A 23,217-nucleotide genomic window follows, 5' to 3' on the forward strand; every position below is an offset into this window, starting at 1 on the left:
AAGAAAAAACATTTGCTACAAATGCGGGGGTAAAATGCACCGCAGTGACACGTGCCCTGCAAAAGGAAAAACATGCCGTAAGTGCGGAAGGCTGAACCATTTCGCTCGAGCATGCAAGTCGTCCAACTTTCCGCGCAGTGCCAACCAACAAATGCGAGGGTTACGAACCGAAGACGACGAATTTTTTTTGCAAACGTTGACTATCGGTGCGATAACCACCGATCACTGGAGCGCAACGGTCGACATCGAGGGCCATCCCATCATGTGCAAGCTAGACACAGGCGCCAATTGTTGTGTCATTTCAAGAAGCGACGTTGCAAAGCTGCCAAAAAGCCTCAACAAGCCTGCAATGTCAAGCTCACAGCATTTTTTGGCCACACAACAGCCGCGCATGCGAAAGTCCAATTGATACTTTCAGCAAATGACAGAACCAAGGAACAAACGTTTTTTATTGTCGAACAAGACGTCCCTGCCATTTTGAGTGGCGCAGCAGCTGAAAGTCTCGGCTTCATATACCGTATGCAACACATACAGCATGAACTGTACCCTCCAGCGCAGCCTTTTGCAGATGTCTTCGAGGGACTCGGGCAGCTAAAAGATTTCGAGTACGACATGAAGCTCAAGCCACACTCTGTGGGCGTCGTCGTTCCAGCAAGAAGAGTTCCTGTTGCTCTTCAGGACAAAGTCACGGCTGAGCTACAGCGTATGGAAGCACAAGGCGTCATAACAAAGGTAACCGAGCCTACGGAGTGGTCTAGCCATATGGTTACAGTTGTTAAGAAGGACAAGGTTAGAATTTGCTTGGACCCTACGGCGCTTAATAAAGTGCTGCTGCGCGAACATTACCCAATGCCAACCCTAGAAGACGCAGCCTCGCAACTGTCCGGTGCTAAGTACTTCTCAACACTCGACGCAGCATCAGGATTTTGGCAAATTAAACTCTCTGAATCAAGCTCTAAACTATGTACGATGAGCACGCCGTATGGGCGATATCGGTTTCTTCGAATGCCCTTCGGCCCCGTCGCTTTCTCGTCACGGTCACTAACAGAGGCGCAGCAACGCTACGCACAAATTGAGAAAGAAACATTGGCGATAGTGCATGGCTGCATCAAGTTTCATGATTACATCTTCGGCCAGGAAAGCGTAACAGTCGAAACTGATCACCGCCCCTTGGTGCCTATATCCCACCGCTGCCACCATGTAGACAGGCCAGCAGTTGGGCGAACAACAAGTTTATTGCGGTTGGGCAAGTTCATATATACAGAAGCCAACGTGACGTAACAGATCACGGGATTACTGGTGCGCCGTGACGACTGCAGATTCAGCCGTGCTACATCTCCCCTTTACTGGGAGACAAATTAATTATGCCTTTCAGGTTGCGGGTATCGACAGGACTTGTGGCGAGTCCTCGTGCTTCTGCGTAGCTCTTGGGAAGAGTGGTCTTCTCTTGAACCCTCTCCGGGAGCCGTTGCTGGACTATCTTCACGATGGGTCGGAAAGCCCCGCAGGTGTTCTCTTGTGCGCCTGATTTCTCGACCATCATCCGTTCTCAGGATCGCTGAACGGGGCGTGTTGGCTGGCCTCAAAAGAATAGCAGGCGACCAGGTTCGCTGGAGGGTGTCGTATGTAGTGACTGGCTGGCCTGGAGAGAGGGGTGGTAGGTGCCTGGTTCCGCGGTTATAATATACCTTCTGGCGTTGACGGATCTCCTGGAGCCGGCTGTGAACGGCTTTGCTTGATACTGCCTCTGGTACTAGGTGGCTGGTGGGCACAGGCAGCAAGGTCCTCGTTTGCCGTCCCATGAGTCTCTGCACAGGTGACTTTAGAATATCATCTCTGGGGGTGTTGCGCCATTCGAGCAACGCCATATGAAAGTCAACTCGGTTACGTGAACATTTCTTTAGAAGCTTCTTGGCCTCTTGTACTGCTCTTTCCGTCATACCATTAGAGCGGGGATGATATGGACTTGACGTAACATGGGCAACGCCTAGCTTCAGCAGGAAATCTTTGAAAAACGCGCTGGTGAACGGTGGTCCGTTATCACTGCAGAGCTTAAGCGGTAAGCCATGTGTGGAAAACAGCTCTGCGCACCATGACGTCAGAGCGCTAGCAGTGCTCTGACGGAGTTCCCGGATCTCAAAAAAGAAAGAATAGAAGTCCACAATTACAGCAAATTCGCGGCCCTCATGGAAGAACAGGTCCATGCCAACGAATTCCCAGGGCAGCTTTGGGATGTCGTGGCAGAAAAGAGGCATTTTTGTGTTTCGCGGCTGGTATTTCTGGCAGACAGCGCAATTTTGACAAAACTGCTCTATGTCATGCGACATATTTGGCCAGTACATAACGTCTCTTGCCCGTGCCTTCATTTTTTCCGCTCCCGGGTGCGCAGCGTGAAGCAGCAGCAAAATTTCTCGCTTTTTTGAAGATGGTATGACTACCTTGTTGCTGCGAAATACAAGGCCGTCTTGCGCATGCAGCTCTTCTTTGTAGGACCAGTACGGACGCACATTTTCGGGTACCTCGCTTCTTTCTGGCCAGCTTGTTTCGGCGTAACCTCGAAGCTTGACGAGAGCAGGATCTTCATTGGTGGCCGCAAGAAGATCCCTCAGGCGCTGTTGCGAAGCTGAAATGTAATCAAGCACATTTACTTGAAATTGCTCAGTTTCTTCTCGCAAGAGTTTCTTGCTAGGGAATCTAGATAAGGCGTCAGCCAAAAACAGTTCTTTCCCTGGCTTGTAGGTCAGCTTTATAGGATATCGCTGCAAAGTCAAACGCATGCGCTGCAGGCGAAGTGGACACTGATATAGTGGTTTGCTAAATATAGGCACCAAGGGGCGGTGATCAGTTTCGACTGTTACGCTTTCCTGGCCGAAGATGTAATCATGAAACTTGATGCAGCCATGCACTATCGCCAATGTTTCTTTCTCAATTTGTGCGTAGCGTTGCTGCGCCTCTGTTAGTGACCGTGACGAGAAAGCGACGGGGCGGCCATCTTGAATAAGCACTGCACCAACTCCCATTTGGCTCGCGTCGACGGAAAGGGTGACCGGCTTAGTTGCATCGAAAAAGGAAAGGATTGGTGTGTTAACTAAGCTCTCACGCAACATTTCATAGCTTCGTTGCTGAGCCTCGGTCCAAACCCAGGCAATGTCCTTGCGCAGCAATGTTCTCAGTGGTGCAGTCACGACGGACATGTTGGGAATGAAACGTTGCACATAATTCATCATGCCTAGAAAGACTTGGAGTTCCTTACTGTTCTTTGGCTCTTTCATTTCCAGTATGTCGTTCACTCGACCAGGGTCTAGGCGGAGGCCTTCTGTGCTAAGGATGTGCCCTAGGTAGCGGACTTCGGGCTGCAAAAAGGTGCATTTCTTGAGGTTTAGCTTGAGGTTGTTTTCGAGACAGCGTGCCAACAAAAGCGACAGGTGGTGGTCATGCTCGTTCTTCGTGCGGCCCCAAAGTAGTATGTCATCCATTACCACGGCTACGCACGGTAAGCCTTCCAGCAAGCGATGCTTAGCTGCTTGGAATATTTCTGGAGCTGACGCAATGCCGAAGGGCATTCGAAGAAACCGATATCGCCCATACGGCGTGCTCATCTTACATAGTTTAGAGCTTGATTCAGAGAGTTTAATTTGCCAAAATCCTGATGCTGCGTCGAGTGTTGAGAAGTACTTAGCACCGGACAGTTGCGAGGCTGCGTCTTCTAGGGTTGGCATTGGGTAATGTTCGCGCAGCAGCACTTTATTAAGCGCCGTAGGGTCCAAGCAAATTCTAACCTTGTCCTTCTTAACAACTGTAACCATATGGCTAGACCACTCCGTAGGCTCGGTTACCTTTGTTATGACGCCTTGTGCTTCCATACGCTGTAGCTCAGCCGTGACTTTGTCCTGAAGAGCAACAGGAACTCTTCTTGCTGGAACGACGACGCCCACAGAGTGTGGCTTGAGCTTCATGTCGTACTCGAAATCTTTTAGCTGCCCGAGTCCCTCGAAGACGTCTGCAAAAGGCTGCGCTGGAGGGTACAGTTCATGCTGTATGTGTTGCATACGGTATATGAAGCCGAGACTTTCAGCTGCTGCGCCACTCAAAGTGGCAGGGACGTCTTGTTCGACAATAAAAAACGTTTGTTCCTTGGTTCTGTCATTTGCTGAAAGTATCAATTGGACTTTCGCATGCGCGGCTGTTGTGTGGCCAAAAAATGCTGTGAGCTTGACATTGCAGGCTTGTTGAGGCTTTTTTGGCAGCTTTGCAACGTCGCTTCTTGAAATGACACAACAATTGGCGCCTGTGTCTAGCTTGCACATGATGGGATGGCCCTCGATGTCGACCGTTGCGCTCCAGTGATCGGTGGTTATCGCACCGATAGTCAACGTTTGCAAAAAAAATTCGTCGTCTTCGGTTCGTAACCCTCGCATTTGTTGGTTGGCACTGCGCGGAAAGTTGGATGACTTGCATGCTCGAGCGAAATGGTTCAGCCTTCCGCACTTACGGCATGTTTTTCCTTTTGCAGGGCACGTGTCACTGCGGTGCATTTTACCCCCGCATTTGTAGCAAATGTTTTTTCTTGTTGCTACCGCGTTTACTATGGTGCCTTCGATGGCGCCCGTAGCTTCACTTATCTCACGAAAGTGCTCTTTGCCTTGTTCTTGCGCGCGGCAAATATCGACCGTCTTTTGGTACGTCGGGTTTTCCGCGATCAGTCTTTGCTGTAGGCTCTTATCCTGAGTGCCCAAAATAATTCTGCTACGCAACATGTGGTCTTCAAGTTCCCCAAATTCACAGTTCTTCGCTAACAGACGCAGTTCTGTTAGCCATTCGTTAAACGTCTCGCCTTCTTTTTGGTTCCTTGAACCAAAACGAAATTCTTGGAATGTTAAGTTCGTTGCAGGCTTGTAATGCTCCTCAAATTTCTTAATCAGAACTTCAACGTCATTCCTGTCTTCCGCTTCCTCGAACTTGAAGGTACTGTACGACTTCCTAGCCTCTTCGCCTATGGTAACTAGCAACGTGGCTGCTTGAACGTCTTTTGGCTGCTTGTTCAATTGCGTAGCAGTGGAAAACAGCAGAAACTCACTTTTCCAAGTTTTCCAGGCAATCCAACGGTCGTGCGATGCATCCATAGACTTCGGGGGCGGTAGTAGAGCGGACGCCATCGACATATCGGCTGGTTTCCGTGGAAAGCATGTCCAAAGGCAATGTTAAGAGTGAGCTCACAGACCCAGTAAATAGGCATCGATAAATGCGACAGGCTGTAAGGGGCACTATGCCCAGCCAAGCAAAGGCCACCACAGTGTAATGCAGCCAGTAGCGGATGGCCGTGCCCAGGCTGCTCAGCAGGCCACTCACTATGTCTCGGATTGGCAACCGCTTAGGCATGTCAGGAGAGTAAATTGGCATAAAGGAGAACCGGTGGTTGCAGAGTTCGCAGTATTCTTTTCGGCTGTACTTCAACCACTGAACCAAACAATCTTGGTGGATGTACTTGATGCTTCCTGTGCAGATGCATGGATGGAACAACGGCTTGTCGGGCGCCCCTTCTGAGCGACATACCCGACAGATGTCTTGAAGCTGGGAATCGTCCATGTTGGTATATTTATGTACACATAGGCCAGCAGGTCCTAAGAGGAGGCTGTCAGCTGAGATGTGGTGGCAAAGCTTGACGCAGGCCTCCTGTGCTCATAGTTGACTAGCCGGCGGCCTACAAGGTACTTATCATTCTTGATGTGCTCATACAGTCGACAGAACTGGCGCACTTGAAACACCATGAATGCCACAAAGGCACAAAGTGCCAGCAGAGAAGGGTAGATTCGCCGCAGAACCAAATTTTGTGTCTCCGAACTGCTGCCAAATGCAGGCACCAAGCTGGTGGCCAGCAGGTAGGGTACAGCCAGAGCAAGGCCCAGCACCACCACCACAGGGACAACCAGATCCAGAACTACCAGGCGCAGGTTCAACTGTCGCACACCATCCTGGTACATCTCGTCAATGACTCGCTTGAGCCACCAGTTGGGGCCCATAAGAGTAACAGCACAAATTATCTTCGTATGCAACACGCCAAGTGCCCAATCATGCCAGAGGTAGAATAGAGGAGTGGCATTGAGAGGCACTCGAAGAGGGATTATCACCACTATATCAGTGTCCACTTCGCCTGCAGCGCATGCGTTTGACTTTGCAGCGAAATCCTATAAAGCTGACCTACAAGCCAGGGAAAGAACTGTTTTTGGCTGACGCCTTATCTAGATTCCCTAGCAAGAAACTCTTGCGAGAAGAAACTGAGCAATTTCAAGTAAATGTGCTTGATTACATTTCAGCTTCGCAACAGCGCCTGAGGGATCTTCTTGCGGCCACCAATGAAGATCCTGCTCTCGTCAAGCTTCGAGGTTACGCCGAAACAAGCTGGCCAGAAAGAAGCGAGGTACCCGAAAATGTGCGTCCGTACTGGTCCTACAAAGAAGAGCTGCATGCGCAAGACGGCCTTGTATTTCGCAGCAACAAGGTAGTCATACCATCTTCAAAAAAGCGAGAAATTTTGCTGCTGCTTCACGCTGCGCACCCGGGAGCGGAAAAAATGAAGGCACGGGCAAGAGACGTTATGTACTGGCCAAATATGTCGCATGACATAGAGCAGTTTTGCCAACATTGCGCTGTCTGCCAGAAATACCAGCCGCGAAACACGAAAATGCCTCTTTTCTGCCACGACATCCCAAAGCTGCCCTGGGAATTCGTTGGCATGGACCTGTTCTTCCATGAGGGCCGCGAATTTGCTGTAATTGTGGACTTCTATTCTTTCTTTTTTGAGATCCGGGAACTCCGTCAGAGCACTGCTAGCGCTCTGACGTCATGGTGCGCAGAGCTGTTCTCCACACATGGCTTACCGTTTAAGCTCTGCAGTGATAACGGACCACCGTTCACCAGCGCGTTTTTCAAAGATTTCCTGCTGAAGCTAGGCGTTGCCCATGTTACGTCAAGTCCATATCATCCCCGCTCTAATGGTATGACGGAAAGAGCAGTACAAGAGGCCAAGAAGCTTCTAAAGAAATGTTCACGTAACCGAGTTGACTTTCATATGGCGTTGCTCGAATGGCGCAACACCCCCAGAGATGATATTCTAAAGTCACCTGTGCAGAGACTCATGGGACGGCAAACGAGGACCTTGCTGCCTGTGCCCACCAGCCACCTAGTACCAGAGGCAGTATCAAGCAAAGCCGTTCACAGCCGGCTCCAGGAGATCCGTCAACGCCAGAAGGTATATTATAACCGCGGAACCAGGCACCTACCACCCCTCTCTCCAGGCCAGCCAGTCACTACATACGACACCCTCCAGCGAACCTGGTCGCCTGCTATTCTTTTGAGGCCAGCCAACACGCCCCGTTCAGCGATCCTGAGAACGGATGATGGTCGAGAAATCAGGCGCACAAGAGAACACCTGCGGGGCTTTCCGACCCATCGTGAAGATAGTCCAGCAACGGCTCCCGGAGAGGGTTCAAGAGAAGACCACTCTTCCCAAGAGCTACGCAGAAGCACGAGGACTCGCCACAAGTCCTGTCGATACCCGCAACCTGAAAGGCATAATTAATTTGTCTCCCAGTAAAGGGGAGATGTAGCACGGCTGAATCTGCAGTCGTCACGGCGCACCAGTAATCCCGTGATCTGTTACGTCACGTTGGCTTCTGTATATATGAACTTGCCCAACCGCAATAAACTTGTTGTTCGCCCAACTGCTGGCCTGTCTACAGCGGGTGTGATAGGAAAGCGGTTAGAAGCTTGTGCGACTAAATTTCGCATCATTACGTATACCGCTTACCACCGTCATCATTCCGCGTACAATATCGTGTAGTGGCCTGAATATTGTTGGTGTTACACTTCGGCGTTGGCTCTACCAGCAGGCTCCAGTTGAACGTAAGTTACAGTAAATGCAACCACCCACACGTTATGCAAATGAAAAAAAAACAAGACGTCAAAGAAGCAAGCAATAAAAAACCAGAACGAACGGTGCCATCAGCACTCGGTGTTCTCAGGTGGTCTCCCTCCCAAGTTCTGACCGAGCCTAATGCTGCTTAGCTTCGGGAATCGGACGAGAACCGGCGTATTCAGCATGGTATGGCAGATGGCGAGAATGTGCTGTTTACGACTGCACCTGTATCGTGCTGCTATGTTGTGCAGTCGCCGAATGTATTGCTACAGCACGTACGCGGCAGTCTTTCCGTGAACAATACACGGACGCGTCGTGTACGTTGATCACTCCTTTTGTGGTTGTTCGCTGCATGCGTGCGTGCTAGTGCTCACAAAAACAAGAGGGCGAGCGCCACATTTTGCGCGCGTTGCAGCCCACAAGGTGCCACTTTATTGATGCGTTGTCATTGAGCTGTATGCGGGTGTGATAAGTGAGCGGTTAGAAGCTTGTGCGACTAAATTTTGCATCATTACGTATACCGCTTACCACCGTTATCATTCCGCGTACAATATCGGGTAGTGGCCTGAATATTGTTTGTGTTACACTTCGGCGTTGGCTCTACCAGCAGGCTCCAGTTGAATGTAAGTTACAGTAAATGCAACCACCCACACGTTATGCAAATGAAAAAAAAAAAACAAGACGTCAAAGAAGCAAGCAATAAAAAAACAAAAAGAACGGTGCCATCAGCACTCCGTGTTCCCAGGTGGTCTCCCTCCCAAGTTCTGACCGAGCCTAATGCTGCTTAGCTTCGGGAATCGGACGACAACCGGCATATTCAGCATGGTATGGCAGATGGCGAGAATGTGCTGTTTACGACTGCACCTGTATCTTGCTGCTATGTTGTGCAGTCGCCGAATGTATTGCTACAGCACGTACGCGGCAGTCTTTCCGTGAACAATACACGCACGCGTCGTGTACGTTGATCACTCCTTTTGTGGTTGTTCGCTGCATGCGTGTGTGCTAGTGCTCACAAAAACAAGAGGGCGAGCGCCACGTTTTGCGCGCGTTGCAGCCCACAAGGTGCCACTTTATTGATGCGTTGTCATTGAGCTGTATGCGGGTGTGATAAGTGAGCGGTTAGAAGCTTGCGCGACTAAATTTTGCATCATTACGTATACCGCTTACCACCGTCATCATTCCGCGTAGAATATCGTGTAGTGGCTTGAATATTGTTGGTGTTACACTTCGGCGTTGGCTCTACCAGCAGGCTCAAGTTGAACGTAAGTTACAGTAAATGCAACCATCCACACGTTGTGCAAAAAAAAAAAAACAAGACGTCACAGAAGCACGCAATAAAAAAGCAAAAAGAACGGTCCCATCAGCACTCGTTGTTCCCAGGTGGTCTCCCTCCCAAATACTGACCGAGCCCAATGCTGCTTGGCTTCGGGGATCGGACGAGAACCGGCGTATTCAGCATGGTATGGCCGATGGCGAGAATGTGCTGTTTACGACTGCACCTGTATCGTGCAGCTATGTTGTGCAGTCGCCGAATGTATTGCTACAGCACGTACGCGGCAGTCTTTGAGTGAACAATACACGCACTTCTCGTGTACGTTGATCACTCCGTTTGTGGTTGTTCGCTGCATGCGTGCGTGCTAGCGCTCACAAAAACAAGAGGGCGAGCGCCACATTTTGCGCGCGTTGCAGCCCACAATGTGCCACTTTATTGATGCGTTGTCATTGAGCTGTATGCGGGTGTGATAAGAAAGCGGTTAGAAGCTTGTGCGACTAAATTTTGCATCATTACGTATACCACTTACCACCGTCATCATTCCGCAATACAATATCGTGTAGTGGCCTGAATATTGTTGGTGTTACACTTCGGCGTTGGCTCTACCAGCAGGCTCCAGTTGAACGTAAGTTACAGTAAATGCAACCAGCCACACGTTGTGCAAATGAAAAAAAAACAAGACGTCACAGAAGCACGCAATAAAAAAGCAAAAAGAACGGTGCCATCAGCACTCGGTGTTCCCAGGTGGTCTCCCTCCCAAGTACTGACCGAGCCTAATGCTGCTTAGCTTCGGGAATCGGATGAGAACCGGCGTATTCAGCATGGTATGGCCGATGGCGAGAATTTGCTGTTTACGACTGCACCGGTATCGTGCTGCTATGTTGTGCAGTCGCCGAATGTATTGCTACAGCACGTACGCGGCAGTCTTTCCGTGAACAATACACGCACGCGTCGTGCACGTTGATCACTCCTGTTGTGGTTGTTCGCTGCATGCGTGCGTGCTAGTGCTCACAAAAACAAGAGGGCGAGCGCCACATTTTGCGCGCGTTGCAGCCCACAAGGTGCCACTTTATTGATGCGTTGTCATTGAGCTGTATGCGGGTGTGATAAGTGAGCGGTTAGAAGCTTGTGCGACTAAATTTTGCATCATTACGTATACCGCTTACCACCGTCATCATTCCGCGTACAATATCGTGTAGTGGCCTGAATATTGTTGGTGTTACACTTCGGCGTTGGCTCTACCAGCAGGCTCCAGTTGAATGTAAGTTACAGTAAATGCAACCACCCATGCGTTGTGCAAATGAAAAAAAAACAAAACGTCACAGAAGCACGCAATAAAAAAGCAAAAACGGTGCCATCAGCACTCGGTGTTCCCAGGTGGTCTCCCTCCCAAGTACTGACCGAGCCCAATGCTACTGAGCTTCGGGGATCGGACGAGAACCGGCGTATTAAGCATGGTAAGGCCGATGGCGAGAATGTGCTGTTTACGACTGCACCGGTATCGTGCTGCTATGTTGTGCAGTCGCCGAATGTATTGCTAGAGCACGTACGCGGCAGTCTTTCCGTGAACAATACACGCACGCGTCGTGTACGTTGATCACTCCGTTTGTGGTAATTCGCTGGATGCGTTCGTGCTAGTGCTCACAAAAACAAGAGGGTGAGCGCCACATTTTGCGCGCGTTTTTGCCCACAAGGTGCCACTTTATTGATGCGTTGTCATTGAGCTGTATGCGGGTGTGATAAGTAAGCGGTTAGAAGCTTGTGCGACACAATTTTGCATCATTACGTGTACCACTTACCACCGTCATCATTCCGCGTACAATATCGTGTAGTGGCCTGAATATTGTTGGTGTTACACTTCGGCGTTGGCTCTACCAGCAGGCTCCAGTTGAACCTAAGTTACAGTAAATGCAACCTCCCACACGTTGTGCAAATGAAAAAAAAAACAAGACGTCACAGAAGCACGCAATAAAAAAGCAAAAAGAACGGCGCCATCAGCACTCGGTGTTCCCAGGTGGTCTCCCTCCCAAGTACTGACCGAGCCCAATGCTACTGAGCTTCGGGGATCGGACGAGAACCGGCGTATTAAGCATGGTAAGGCCGATGGCAAGAATGTGCTGTTTACGACTGCACCTGTATCGTGCTGCTATGTTGTGCAGTCGCCGAATGTATTGCTACAGCACGTACGCGGCAGTCTTTCCGTGAACAATACACGCATGCCTCGTGTACGTTGATCACTCCTTTTGTGGTTGTTCGCTGCATGCGTGTGTGCTAGTGCTCACAAAAACAAGAGGGCGAGCGCCACATTTTGCGCGCGTTGCAGCCCACAAGGTGCCACTTTATATATGCGTTGTCATTGAGCTGTATGCGGGTGTGATAAGTAAGTGGTTAGAAGCTTGAGCGACTAAATTTTGCATCATTACGTATAGCGCTTACCACCGTCATCATTCCGCGAAGAATATCGTGTAGTGGCCTGAATATTGTTGGTGTTACACTTCGGCGTTCGCTCTACCAGCAGGCTCCAGTTGAACGTAAGTTACAGTAAATGCAACCACCCACACGTTGTGCAAATGAAAAAAAAAAACAAGACGTCACAGAAGCACGCAATAAAAAAGCAAAAAGAACCGTGCCATCAGCACTCCGTGTTCCTAGGTGGTCTCCCCCCCAGTACTGACCGAGCCCAATGCTGCTTAGCTTCGGGGATCGGACGAGAACCGGAGTATTCAGCATGGTATGGCCGATGGCAAGAATGTGCTGTTTACGACTGCTCCTGTATCGTGCTGCTATGTTGTGCAGTCGCCGAATGTATTGCTACAGCACGTACGCGGCAGTCTTTCCGTGAACAATACACGCACGCGTAGTGTACGTTGATCACTCCGTTTGCGGTTGTTCGCTGCATGCGTGCGTGCTAGTGGTCGCAAAAACAAGAGGGCGAGCGCCACATTTTGCGAGCGTTGCAGCCCACAAGGTGCCACTTTATTGATGCGTTGTCATTGAGCTGTATGCGGGTGTGATAAGATAAGCGGTTAGAAGCTTGTGCGACTAAATTTTGCATCATTACGTATACCGCTTACCGCCGTCATCATTCCGCGTACAATATCGTGTAGTGGCCTGAATATTGTTGGTGTTACACTTCGGCGTTGGCTCTACCAGCAGGCTCCAGTTGAACGTAAGATACAGTAAATTCAACCACCCACACGTTGTGCAAATGAAAAAAAAAAAACAAGACGTCACAGAAGCACGCAATTAAAAAGCAAAAAGAACGGTGCCATCAGCACTCGGTGTTCCCAGGTGGTCTCCCTCCCAAGTACTGACCGAGCCTAATGCTGCTTAGCTTCGGGAATCGGATGAGAACCGGCGTATTCAGCATGGTATGGCCGATGGCGAGAATGTGCTGTTCACGACTGCACCAGTATCGTGCTGCTATGTTGTGCAGTCGCCGAATATATTGCTACAGCACGTACGCGGCAGTCTTTCCGTGAACAATACAAGCACGCGTCGTGTACGTTGATCACTCCGTTTGTGGTTGTTCGCTGCATGCGTGCGTGCTAGCGCTCACAAAAACAAGAGGGCGAGCGCCACATTTTGCGCGCGTTGCAGCCCACAATGTGCCACTTTATTGATGCGTTGTCATTGAGCTGTATGCGGGTGTGATAAGAAAGCGGTTAGAAGCTTGTGCGACTAAATTTTGCATCATTACGTATACCACTTACCACCGTCATCATTCCGCAATACAATATCGTGTAGTGGCCTGAATATTGTTGGTGTTACACTTCGGCGTTGGCTCTACCAGCAGGCTCCAGTTGAACGTAAGTTACAGTAAATGCAACCAGCCACACGTTGTGCAAATGAAAAAAAAAACAAGACGTCACAGAAGCACGCAATAAAAAAGCAAAAAGAACGGTGCCATCAGCACTCGGTGTTCCCAGGTGGTCTCCCTCCCAAGTACTGACCGAGCCTAATGCTGCTTAGCTTCGGGAATCGGATGAGAACCGGCGTATTCAGCATGGTATGGCCGATGGCGAGAATGTGCTGTTTACGACTGCACCGGTATCGTGCTGCTATGTTGTGCAGTCGCCGAATGTATTGCTACAGCACGTACGCGGCAGTCTTTCCGTGAACAATACACGCACGCGTCGTGCACGTTGATCACTCCTGTTGTGGTTGTTCGCTGCATGCGTGCGTGCTAGTGCTCACAAAAACAAGAAGGCGAGCGCCACATTTTGCGCGCGTTTTTGCCCACAAGGTGCCACTTTATTGATGCGTTGTCATTGAGCTGTGTGCGGGTGTGATAAGTAAGCGGTTAGAAGCTTGTGCGACACAATTTTGCATCATTACGTGTACCACTTACCACCGTCATCATTCCGCGTACAATATCGTGTAGTGGCCTGAATATTGTTGGTGTTACACTTCGGCGTTGGCTCTACCAGCAGGCTCCAGTTGAACGTAAGTTACAGTAAATGCAACCTCCCACACGTTGTGCAAATGAAAAAAAAAACAAGACGTCACAGAAGCACGCAATAAAAAAGCAAAAAGAACGGCGCCATCAGCACTCGGTGTTCCCAGGTGGTCTCCCTCCCAAGTACTGACCGAGCCCAATGCTGCTGAGCTTCGGGGATCGGACGAGAACCGGCGTATTAAGCATGGTAAGGCCGATGGCAAGAATGTGCTGTTTACGACTGCACCTGTATCGTGCTGCTATGTTGTGCAGTCGCCGAATGTATTGCTACAGCACGTACGCGGCAGTCTTTCCGTGAACAATACACGCATGCGTCGTGTACGTTGATCACTCCGTTTGTGGTTGTTCGCTGCATGCGTGTGTGCTAGTGCTCACAAAAACAAGAGGGCGAGCGCCACATTTTGCGCGCGTTGCAGCCCACAAGGTGCCACTTTATATATGCGTTGTCATTGAGCTGTATGCGGGTGTGATAAGTAAGTGGTTAGAAGCTTGAGCGACTAAATTTTGCATCATTACGTGTACCACTTACCACCGTCATCATTCCGCGTACAATATCGTGTAGTGGCCTGAATATTGTTGGTGTTACACTTCGGCGTTCGCTCTACCAGCAGGCTCCAGTTGAACGTAAGTTACAGTAAATGCAACCACCCACACGTTGTGCAAATGAAAAAAAAGCAAGACGTCACAGAAGCACGCAATAAAAAAGCAAAAAGAAAGGTGCCATCAGCACTCGGTGTTCCTAGGTGGTCTCCCCCCCAGTACTGACCGAGCCCAATGCTGCTTAGCTTCGGGGATCGGACGAGAACCGGCGTATTCAGCATGGTATGGCCGATGGCAAGAATGTGCTGTTTACGACTGCTCCTGTATCGTGCTGCTATGTTGTGCAGTCGCCGAATGTATTGCTACAGCACGTACGCGGCAGTCTTTCCGTGAACAATACACGCACGCGTCGTGTACGTTGATCACTCCGTTTGCGGTTGTTCGCTGCATGCGTGCGTGCTAGTGGTCGCAAAAACAAGAGGGCGAGCGCCACATTTTGCGAGCGTTGCAGCCCACAAGGTGCCACTTTATTGATGCGTTGTCATTGAGCTGTATGCGGGTGTGATAAGATAAGCGGTTAGAAGCTTGTGCGACTAAATTTTGCATCATTACGTATACCGCTTACCGCCGTCATCATTCCGCGTACAATATCGTGTAGTGGCCTGAATATTGTTGGTGTTACACTTCGGCGTTGGCTCTACCAGCAGGCTCCAGTTGAACGTAAGTTACAGTAAATGCAACCACCCACACGTTGTGCAAATGAAAAAAAAAACAAGACGTCACAGAAGCACGCAATTAAAAAGCAAAAAGAACGGTGCCATCAGCACTCGGTGTTCCCAGGTGGTCTCCCTCCCAAGTACTGACCGAGCCCAATGCTGCTTAGCTTCGGGGATCGGACGAGAACCGGCGTATTCAGCATGGTATGGCCGATGGCAAGAATGTGCTGTTTACGACTGCTCCTGTATCGTGCTGCTATGTTGTGCAGTCGCCGAATGTATTGCTACAGCACGTACGCGGCAGTCTTTCCGTGAACAATACACGCACGCGTCGTGTACGTTGATCACTCCGTTTGCGGTTGTTCGCTGCATGCGTGCGTGCTAGTGGTCGCAAAAACAAGAGGGCGAGCGCCACATTTTGCGAGCGTTGCAGCCCACAAGGTGCCACTTTATTGATGCGTTGTCATTGAGCTGTATGCGGGTGTGATAAGATAAGCGGTTAGAAGCTTGTGCGACTAAATTTTGCATCAAAACGTATACCGCTTACCGCCGTCATCATTCCGCGTACAATATCGTGTAGTGGCCTGAATATTGTTGGTGTTACACTTCGGCGTTGGCTCTACCAGCAGGCTCCAGTTGAACGTATGTTACAGTAAATTCAACCACCCACACGTTGTGCAAATGAAAAAAAAAAACAAGACGTCACAGAAGCACGCAATTAAAAAGCAAAAAGAACGGTGCCATCAGCACTCGGTGTTCCCAGGTGGTCTCCCTCCCAAGTACTGACCGAGCCCAATGCTGCTTAGCTTCGGGGATCGGACGAGAACCGGCGTATTCAGCATGGTATGGCCGATGGCGAGAATGTGCTGTTTACGACTGCACCTGTATCGTGCTGCTATGTTGTGCAGTCGCCGAATGTATTGCTACAGCATACAGCACGTACGCGGCAGTCTTTCCGTGAACAATACACGCTCGCGTCGTGTACGTTGATCACTCCGTTTGTGGTTGTTCGCTGCATGCGTGCGTGCTAGTGCTCACAAAAACAAGAGGGCGAGCGCCACATTTTGCGCGCGTTGCAGCCCACAAGGTGCCACTTTATTGATGCGTTGTCACTGAGCTGTATGCGGGTGTGATAAGTAAGCGGTTAGAAGCTTGTGCGACTAAATTTTGCATCATTACGTATACCGCTTACCACCGTCATCATTCCGCGTACAATATCGTGTAGTGGCCTGAATATTGTTGGTGTTACACTTCGGCGTTGGCTCTACCAGCATTCTCCAGTTGAACGTAAGTTACAGAAAATGCGACCACCCACATGTTGTGCAAATGAAAAAAAAAGAAACAAGACGTCACAGAAGCACCCAAAAAAAAGCAAAAAGAACGGTGCCATCAGCACTCGGTGTTCCCAGGTGGTCTCCCTCCCAAGTACTGACCGAGCCCAATGCTTCTTAGCTTCGGGGATCGGACGAGAACCGGCGTATTCAGCATGGTATGGCCGATGGCGAGAATGTGCTGTTTACGACTGCACCTCTATCGTGCTGCTATGTTGTGCAGTCGCCGAATGTATTGCTACAGCATACAGCACGTACGCGGCAGTCTTTCCGTAAACAATACACGCACGCGTCGTGTACGTTGATCACTCCGTTTGTGGTTGTTCGCTGCATGCGTGCGTGCTAGTGCTCACAAAAACAAGAGGGCGAGCGCCACATTTTGCGCGCGTTGCAGCCAACAAGGTGCCACTTTATTGATGCGTTGTGATTGAGCTGTATGCGGGTGTGATAAGTAAGCGGTTAGAAGCTTGTGCGACTAAATTTTGCATCATTACGTATACCGCTTACTACCGTCATCATTCCGCGTACAATATCGTGTAGTGGCCTGAATATTGTTGGTGTTACACTTCGGCGTTGGCTCTACCAGCAGGCTCCAGTTGAACGTAAGTTACAGTAAATGCAACCACACACACGTTGTGCAAATGAAAAAAAAAATAAAACAAGACGTCACAGAAGCACGCAATAAAAAAGCAAAAAGAACGGTGCCATCAGCACGCGGTGTTCCCAGGTGGTCTGCCTCCTAAGTACTGACCGAACCCAATGCTGCTTAGCTTCGGGGATCGGACGAGAACCGGCGTATTCAGCATGGTTTGGCCGATGGCGAGAATATGCTGTTTACGACTGCACCTGTATCGTGCTGCTATGTTGTGCAGTCGCCGAATTTATTGCTACAGCATACAGCACGTACGCGGCAGTCTTTCCGTGAACGATACACGCACGCGTCGTGTACGTTGATCACTCCGTTTGTGGTTGTTCGCTGCATGCGTGCGTGCTAGTGCTCACAAAAACAAGAGGGCGAGCGCCACATTTTGCGCGCGTTGCAGCCCACAAAGTGTCACTTTATTGATGGGTTGTCATTGAGCTGTATGCGGGTGTGATAAGTAAGCGGTTAGAAGCTTGTGCGACTAAATTTTGCATCATTACGTATACCGCTTACCACCGTCATCATTCCGCGTACAATATCGTGTAGTGGCCTGAATATTGTTGGTGTTACACTTCGGCGTTGGCTTTACCAGCATTCTCCAGTTGAACGTAAGTTACAATAAATGCAACCACACACACGTTGTGCAAATGAAAAAAAGAAACAAGACGTCACAGAAGCACGCAATAAAAAAGCTAAAAGAACGGTGCCATCAGCACTCGGCGTTCCCAGGTGGTCTCCCTCCCAAGTACTGACCTAGCCCAATGCTGCTTAGCTTCGGGGATCGGACGAGAACCGGCGTATTCAACATGGTATGGCCGATGGCGAGAATGTGCTGTTTACGACTGCACCTGTATCGTGCTGCTATGTTGTGCAGTCGCCGAATGTATTGCTACAGCATACAGCACGCGCGCGGCAGTCTTTCCGTGAACAATACACGCACGCGTCGTGTACGTTGATCACTCCGTTTGTGGTTGTTCGCTGCATGCGTGCGTGCTAGTGCTCACAAAAACAAGAGGGCGAGCGCCACATTTTGCGCGCGTTGCAGCCCACAAGGTGCCACTTTATTGATGCGTTGTCATTTAGCTGTATGCGGGTGTAATAAGTAAGCGGTTAGAAGCTTGTGCGACTAAATTTTGCATCATTACGTATACCGCTTACCACCGTCATCATTCCGCATACAATATCGTGTAGTGGCCTGAATATTGTTGGTGTTACACTTCGGCGTTGGCTCTACCCGCATTCTTCAGTTGAACGTAAGTTACAGGAAATGCAACCACCCACACGTTGTTCCAATGAAAAAAAAACAAGACGTCAGAGGAGCACGCAATAAAAAAGCAAGAAGAACGGTGCCATCAGCACTCGGTATTCCCAGTTGGTCTCCCTCCAAAGTACTGACCGAGCCCAATGCTGCTTAGCTTCGGGGAACGGACGAGAACCGGCGTATTCAGCATGGTATGGCCGATGGCGAGAATGTGCTGTTTACGACTGCACCTGTATCGTGCTGCTATGTTGTGCCGTCGGCGAATGTATTGCTACAGCATGCAGCACGTACGCGGCAGTCTTTCCGTGAACAATACACGCACGCGTCGTGTACGTTGATCACTTCGTTTGTGGTTGTTCGCTGCATGCGTGCATGCTAGTGCTCACAAAAACAAGAGGGCGAGCGCCATATTTTGCGCGCGTTGCAGCCCACAGGTGCCACTTTATTGATGCGTTGTCATTTAGCTGTATGCGGGTGTGATAAGTAAGCGGTTAGAAGCTTGTGCGACTAAATTTGGCATCATTACGTATACCGCTTACCACTGTCATCATTCCGCGTACAATATCGTGTAGTGGCCTGAATATTGTTTGTGTTACACTTCGGCGTTGGCTCTACCAGCAGGCTCCAGTTGAACGTAAGTCACAGTAAATGCAACCACCCACACGTTGTGCAAATGAAAAAAAAAAACAAGACGTCACAGAAGCACGCAATAAAAAAGCAAAAAGAACGGTGCCATCAGCACTCGGTGTTCCCAGGTGGTCTCCTCCCAAGTACTGACCGAGCCCAATGCTGCTTACCTTCGGGGAACGGACGAGAACAAGCGTATTCAGCATGGTATGGCCGATGGCGAGAATGTGCTGTTTACAACTGCACCTGTATCGTGCTGCTATGTTGTGCAGTCGCCGAATGTATTGCTACAGCATACATCACGTACGCGGCAGTCTTTCCGTGAACAATACACGCACGCGTCGTGTACATTGATCACTCCGTTTGTGGTTGTTCGCTGCATGCGTGCGTGCTTGTGCTCACAAAAACAAGAGGGCGAGCGGCACATTTTGCGCGCGTTGCAGCCCACAAGGTGCCACTTTATTGATGCGTTGTCATTGAGCTGTATGCGGGTGTGATAAGTAAGCGGTTAGAAGCTTGTGAGACTAAATTTTGCATCAGTACGTATACCGCTTACCACCGTCATCATTCCGCGTACAATATCGTGTAGTGGCCTGAATATTGTTGGTGTTACACTTCGGCGTTGGCTCTACCAACAGGCTCCGGTTGAACGTAAGTTACCGTAAATGCAACCACGCACACGTTGTTCAAATAAAAAAAAACAAGACGTCACAGAATCACGCAATAAAAAAGCAAAAAGAACCGTGCCACCAGCACTCGGTGTTCCCAGGTGGTCTCCCTCCCAAGTACTGACCGAGCCCAATGCTGCTTAACTTCGGGGATCGGACGAGAACCAGCGTATTCAGCATGGTATGGCCGATGGCGAGAATGTGCTGTTTACGACTGCACCTGTATCGTGCTGCTATGTTGTACAGTCGCCGAATGTATTGCTACAGCATACAGCACGTACGCGGCAGTCTTACAGTGAACAATACACGCACGCGTCGTGTACGTTGATCACTCCATTTGTGGTTGTTCGCTGCATGCGTGCGTGCTAGTGCTCACAAAAACAAGAGGGCGAGCGCCACATTTTGCGCGCGTTGCAGCCCACAAGGTGCCACTTTATTGATGCGTTGTCATTGAGCTGTATGCGGGTGTGATAAGTAAGCGGTTAGAAGCTTGTGCGACTAAATTTTGCATCATTACGTATACCGCTTACCACCGTCATCATTCCGCGTACAATATCGTGTAGTGGCCTGAATATTGTTGGTGTTACACTTCGGCGTTGGCTCTACAAGCATTCTCCAGTTGAACGTAAGTTACAGGAAATGCAACCACCCACACGTTGTGCAAATGAAAAAAAAAGAAACACGACGTCACAGAAGCACGCAATAAAAAAGCAAAAAGAACGGTGCCATCAGCACTCGGTGTTCCCAGGTGGTCTCCCTCCTAAGTACTGACCGAACCCAATGCTGCTTAGCTTCGGGGATCGGACGAGAACCGGCGTATTCAGCATGGTATGGCCGATGGCGAGAATATGCTGTTTACGACTGCACCTGTATCGTGCTGCTATGTTGTGCAGTCGCCGAATTTATTGCTACAGCATACAGCACGTACGCGGCAGTCTTTCCGTGAACGATACACGCACGCGTCGTGTACGTTGATCACTCCGTTTGTGGTTGTTCGCTGCATGCGTGCGTGCTAGTGCTCACAAAAACAAGAGGGCGAGCGCCACATTTTGCGCGCGTTGCAGCCCACAAAGTGTCACTTTATTGATGGGTTGTCATTGAGCTGTATGCGGGTGTGATAAGTAAGCGGTTAGAAGCTTGTGCGACTAAATTTTGCATCATTACGTATACCGCTTACCACCGTCATCATTCCGCGTACAATATCGTGTAGTGGCCTGAATATTGTTGGTGTTACACTTCGGCGTTGGCTTTACCAGCATTCTCCAGTTGAACGTAAGTTACAATAAATGCAACCACACACACGTTGTGCAAATGAAAAAAAGAAACAAGACGTCACAGAAGCACGCAATAAAAAAGCTAAAAGAACGGTGCCATCAGCACTCGGCGTTCCCAGGTGGTCTCCCTCCCAAGTACTGACCTAGCCCAATGCTGCTTAGCTTCGGGGATCGGACGAGAACCGGCGTATTCAACATGGTATGGCCGATGGCGAGAATGTGCTGTTTACGACTGCACCTGTATCGTGCTGCTATGTTGTGCAGTCGCCGAATGTATTGCTACAGCATACAGCACGCGCGCGGCAGTCTTTCCGTGAACAATACACGCACGCGTCGTGTACGTTGATCACTCCGTTTGTGGTTGTTCGCTGCATGCGTGCGTGCTAGTGCTCACAAAAACAAGAGGGCGAGCGCCACATTTTGCGCGCGTTGCAGCCCACAAGGTGCCACTTTATTGATGCGTTGTCATTTAGCTGTATGCGGGTGTAATAAGTAAGCGGTTAGAAGCTTGTGCGACTAAATTTTGCATCATTACGTATACCGCTTACCACCGTCATCATTCCGCATACAATATCGTGTAGTGGCCTGAATATTGTTGGTGTTACACTTCGGCGTTGGCTCTACCCGCATTCTTCAGTTGAACGTAAGTTACAGGAAATGCAACCACCCACACGTTGTTCCAATGAAAAAAAAACAAGACGTCAGAGGAGCACGCAATAAAAAAGCAAGAAGAACGGTGCCATCAGCACTCGGTATTCCCAGTTGGTCTCCCTCCAAAGTACTGACCGAGCCCAATGCTGCTTAGCTTCGGGGAACGTACGAGAACCGGCGTATTCAGCATGGTATGGCCGATGGCGAGAATGTGCTGTTTACGACTGCACCTGTATCGTGCTGCTATGTTGTGCAGTCGGCGAATGTATTGCTACAGCATGCAGCACGTACGCGGCAGTCTTTCCGTGAACAATACACGCACGCGTCGTGTACGTTGATCACTCCGTTTGTGGTTGTTCGCTGCATGCGTGCGTGCTTGTGCTCACAAAAACAAGAGGGCGAGCGGCACATTTTGCGCGCGTTGCAGCCCACAAGGTGCCACTTTATTGATGCGTTGTCATTGAGCTGTATGCGGGTGTGATAAGTAAGCGGTTAGAAGCTTGTGAGACTAAATTTTGCATCAGTACGTATACCGCTTACCACCGTCATCATTCCGCGTACAATATCGTGTAGTGGCCTGAATATTGTTGGTGTTACACTTCGGCGTTGGCTCTACCAGCAGGCTCCGGTTGAACGTAAGTTACCGTAAATGCAACCACGCACACGTTGTTCAAATAAAAAAAAACAAGACGTCACAGAATCACGCAATAAAAAAGCAAAAAGAACCGTGCCACCAGCACTCGGTGTGCCCAGGTGGTCTCCCTCCCAAGTACTGACCGAGCCCAATGCTGCTTAACTTCGGGGATCGGACGAGAACCAGCGTATTCAGCATGGTATGGCCGATGGCGAGAATGTGCTGTTTACGACTGCACCTGTATCGTGCTGCTATGTTGTACAGTCGCCGAATGTATTGCTACAGCATACAGCACGTACGCGGCAGTCTTACAGTGAACAATACACGCACGCGTGTTGACGTTGATCACTCCGTTTGTGGTTGTTCGCTGCATGCGTGCGTGCTAGTGCTCACAAAAACAAGAGGGCGAGCGCCACATTTTGCGCGCGTTGCAGCCCGCAAGGTGCCACTTTATTGATGCGTTGTCATTGAGCTGTATGCGGGTGTGATAAGTAAGCGGTTAGAAGCTTGTGCGACTAAATTTTGCATCATTACGTATACCGCTTACCACCGTCATCATTCCGCGTACAATATCGTGTAGTGGCCTGAATATTGTTGGTGTTACACTTCGGCGTTGGCTCTACAAGCATTCTCCAGTTGAACGTAACTTACAGGAAATGGAACCACCCACACGTTGTGCAAATGAAAAAAAAAGAAACAAGACGTCATAGAAGCACGCAATAAAAAAGCAAAAAGAACGGTGCCATCAGCACTCGGCGTTCCCAGGTGGTCTCCCTCCCAAGTACTGACCTAGCCCAATGCTGCTTAGCTTCGGGGATCGGACGAGAACCGGCGTATTCAACATGGTATGGCCGATGGCGAGAATGTGCTGTTTACGACTGCACCTGTATCGTGCTGCTATGTTGTGCAGTCGCCGAATGTATTGCTACAGCATACAGCACGCGCGCGGCAGTCTTTCCGTGAACAATACACGCACGCGTCGTGTACGTTGATCACTCCGTTTGTGGTTGTTCGCTGCATGCGTGCGTGCTAGTGCTCACAAAAACAAGAGGGCGAGCGCCACATTTTGCGCGCGTTGCAGCCCACAAGGTGCCACTTTATTGATGCGTTGTCATTGAGCTGTATGCGGGTGTAATAAGTAAGCGGTTAGAAGCTTGTGCGACTAAATTTTGCATCATTACGTATACCGCTTACCACCGTCATCATTCCGCGTACAATATCGTGT

At 49.8% G+C, this 23,217-nt stretch overlaps 1 protein-coding gene, 7 non-coding genes and 17 pseudogenes across 8 annotated transcripts; all 25 read right to left on the reverse strand.

Annotated features, from left to right (window-relative positions):
* Window positions 1–1,358: 1,358 nt before the first annotated feature.
* Window positions 1,359–5,586, reverse strand: LOC142559383 (uncharacterized). The gene is made up of 5 exons (XM_075670988.1): window positions 5,266–5,586; window positions 3,866–4,034; window positions 3,254–3,535; window positions 2,436–2,623; window positions 1,359–2,135 (listed from the first exon to the last, which is right to left on the reverse strand). The coding sequence occupies exons 1-5, from the start codon at window positions 5,584–5,586 to the stop codon at window positions 1,359–1,361; spliced, it is 1,737 nt and encodes a 578-aa protein (XP_075527103.1).
* A 35-nt stretch (window positions 5,587–5,621) lies between these two features.
* Window positions 5,622–6,020, reverse strand: LOC142559384 (E3 ubiquitin-protein ligase MARCHF6 pseudogene; annotated as a pseudogene).
* A 1,976-nt stretch (window positions 6,021–7,996) lies between these two features.
* On the reverse strand, window positions 7,997–8,115 carry LOC142562549 (5S ribosomal RNA; annotated as a pseudogene).
* A 1,155-nt stretch (window positions 8,116–9,270) lies between these two features.
* LOC142562369 (5S ribosomal RNA) lies at window positions 9,271–9,389 on the reverse strand (annotated as a pseudogene).
* Window positions 9,390–9,907: 518 nt separating this feature from the next.
* On the reverse strand, window positions 9,908–10,026 carry LOC142561782 (5S ribosomal RNA; annotated as a pseudogene).
* A 514-nt stretch (window positions 10,027–10,540) lies between these two features.
* On the reverse strand, window positions 10,541–10,659 carry LOC142562319 (5S ribosomal RNA; annotated as a pseudogene).
* A 518-nt stretch (window positions 10,660–11,177) lies between these two features.
* Window positions 11,178–11,296, reverse strand: LOC142562374 (5S ribosomal RNA; annotated as a pseudogene).
* A 519-nt stretch (window positions 11,297–11,815) lies between these two features.
* LOC142561986 (5S ribosomal RNA) lies at window positions 11,816–11,933 on the reverse strand (annotated as a pseudogene).
* Window positions 11,934–12,454: 521 nt separating this feature from the next.
* On the reverse strand, window positions 12,455–12,573 carry LOC142561783 (5S ribosomal RNA; annotated as a pseudogene).
* Window positions 12,574–13,092: 519 nt separating this feature from the next.
* LOC142561784 (5S ribosomal RNA) lies at window positions 13,093–13,211 on the reverse strand (annotated as a pseudogene).
* Window positions 13,212–13,729: 518 nt separating this feature from the next.
* Window positions 13,730–13,848, reverse strand: LOC142562234 (5S ribosomal RNA; annotated as a pseudogene).
* Window positions 13,849–14,365: 517 nt separating this feature from the next.
* On the reverse strand, window positions 14,366–14,483 carry LOC142561248 (5S ribosomal RNA). Its single transcript, XR_012823771.1, has one exon. It is a non-coding gene; the product is annotated as a 5S ribosomal RNA (ribosomal RNA).
* A 519-nt stretch (window positions 14,484–15,002) lies between these two features.
* On the reverse strand, window positions 15,003–15,121 carry LOC142561538 (5S ribosomal RNA). Its single transcript, XR_012823808.1, has one exon. It is a non-coding gene; the product is annotated as a 5S ribosomal RNA (ribosomal RNA).
* Window positions 15,122–15,641: 520 nt separating this feature from the next.
* On the reverse strand, window positions 15,642–15,760 carry LOC142561549 (5S ribosomal RNA). The gene has a single exon (XR_012823809.1). It is a non-coding gene; the product is annotated as a 5S ribosomal RNA (ribosomal RNA).
* Window positions 15,761–16,287: 527 nt separating this feature from the next.
* On the reverse strand, window positions 16,288–16,406 carry LOC142561409 (5S ribosomal RNA; annotated as a pseudogene).
* Window positions 16,407–16,936: 530 nt separating this feature from the next.
* LOC142562471 (5S ribosomal RNA) lies at window positions 16,937–17,055 on the reverse strand (annotated as a pseudogene).
* A 526-nt stretch (window positions 17,056–17,581) lies between these two features.
* LOC142562977 (5S ribosomal RNA) lies at window positions 17,582–17,700 on the reverse strand. The gene has a single exon (XR_012824286.1). It is a non-coding gene; the product is annotated as a 5S ribosomal RNA (ribosomal RNA).
* A 524-nt stretch (window positions 17,701–18,224) lies between these two features.
* Window positions 18,225–18,343, reverse strand: LOC142561732 (5S ribosomal RNA; annotated as a pseudogene).
* A 525-nt stretch (window positions 18,344–18,868) lies between these two features.
* Window positions 18,869–18,986, reverse strand: LOC142562536 (5S ribosomal RNA; annotated as a pseudogene).
* Window positions 18,987–19,509: 523 nt separating this feature from the next.
* On the reverse strand, window positions 19,510–19,628 carry LOC142561032 (5S ribosomal RNA). Its single transcript, XR_012823563.1, has one exon. It is a non-coding gene; the product is annotated as a 5S ribosomal RNA (ribosomal RNA).
* A 528-nt stretch (window positions 19,629–20,156) lies between these two features.
* LOC142561422 (5S ribosomal RNA) lies at window positions 20,157–20,275 on the reverse strand (annotated as a pseudogene).
* A 526-nt stretch (window positions 20,276–20,801) lies between these two features.
* On the reverse strand, window positions 20,802–20,920 carry LOC142562979 (5S ribosomal RNA). Its single transcript, XR_012824287.1, has one exon. It is a non-coding gene; the product is annotated as a 5S ribosomal RNA (ribosomal RNA).
* Window positions 20,921–21,444: 524 nt separating this feature from the next.
* On the reverse strand, window positions 21,445–21,563 carry LOC142561978 (5S ribosomal RNA; annotated as a pseudogene).
* Window positions 21,564–22,086: 523 nt separating this feature from the next.
* LOC142561806 (5S ribosomal RNA) lies at window positions 22,087–22,205 on the reverse strand (annotated as a pseudogene).
* A 527-nt stretch (window positions 22,206–22,732) lies between these two features.
* LOC142562981 (5S ribosomal RNA) lies at window positions 22,733–22,851 on the reverse strand. The gene has a single exon (XR_012824289.1). It is a non-coding gene; the product is annotated as a 5S ribosomal RNA (ribosomal RNA).
* Between the last annotated feature and the right edge of the window lie 366 nt (window positions 22,852–23,217).

Source organism: Dermacentor variabilis, chromosome 10 (assembly GCF_050947875.1).
Source record: "Dermacentor variabilis isolate Ectoservices chromosome 10, ASM5094787v1, whole genome shotgun sequence".
In the NCBI taxonomy this organism is placed as follows: Eukaryota; Metazoa; Arthropoda; class Arachnida; order Ixodida; family Ixodidae; genus Dermacentor; species Dermacentor variabilis.

What these genes read in the sequence shown, in the direction of transcription:
- LOC142559383 (XM_075670988.1), bottom strand. Translation starts at nt 5,586, where the DNA reads ATGGACGATTCCCAGCTTCAAGACATCTGTCGGGTATGTCGCTCAGAA. An exon ending in CCTTTGCTTGGCTGGGCATA is followed by an intron (nt 4,035 to 5,265) that starts GTGCCCCTTACA and finishes CAACACATACAG; the next exon opens with CATGAACTGTACCCTCCAGC. An exon ending in TATTTCGCAGCAACAAGGTA is followed by an intron (nt 2,136 to 2,435) that starts GTCATACCATCT and finishes TTCTTTTTTGAG; the next exon opens with ATCCGGGAACTCCGTCAGAG.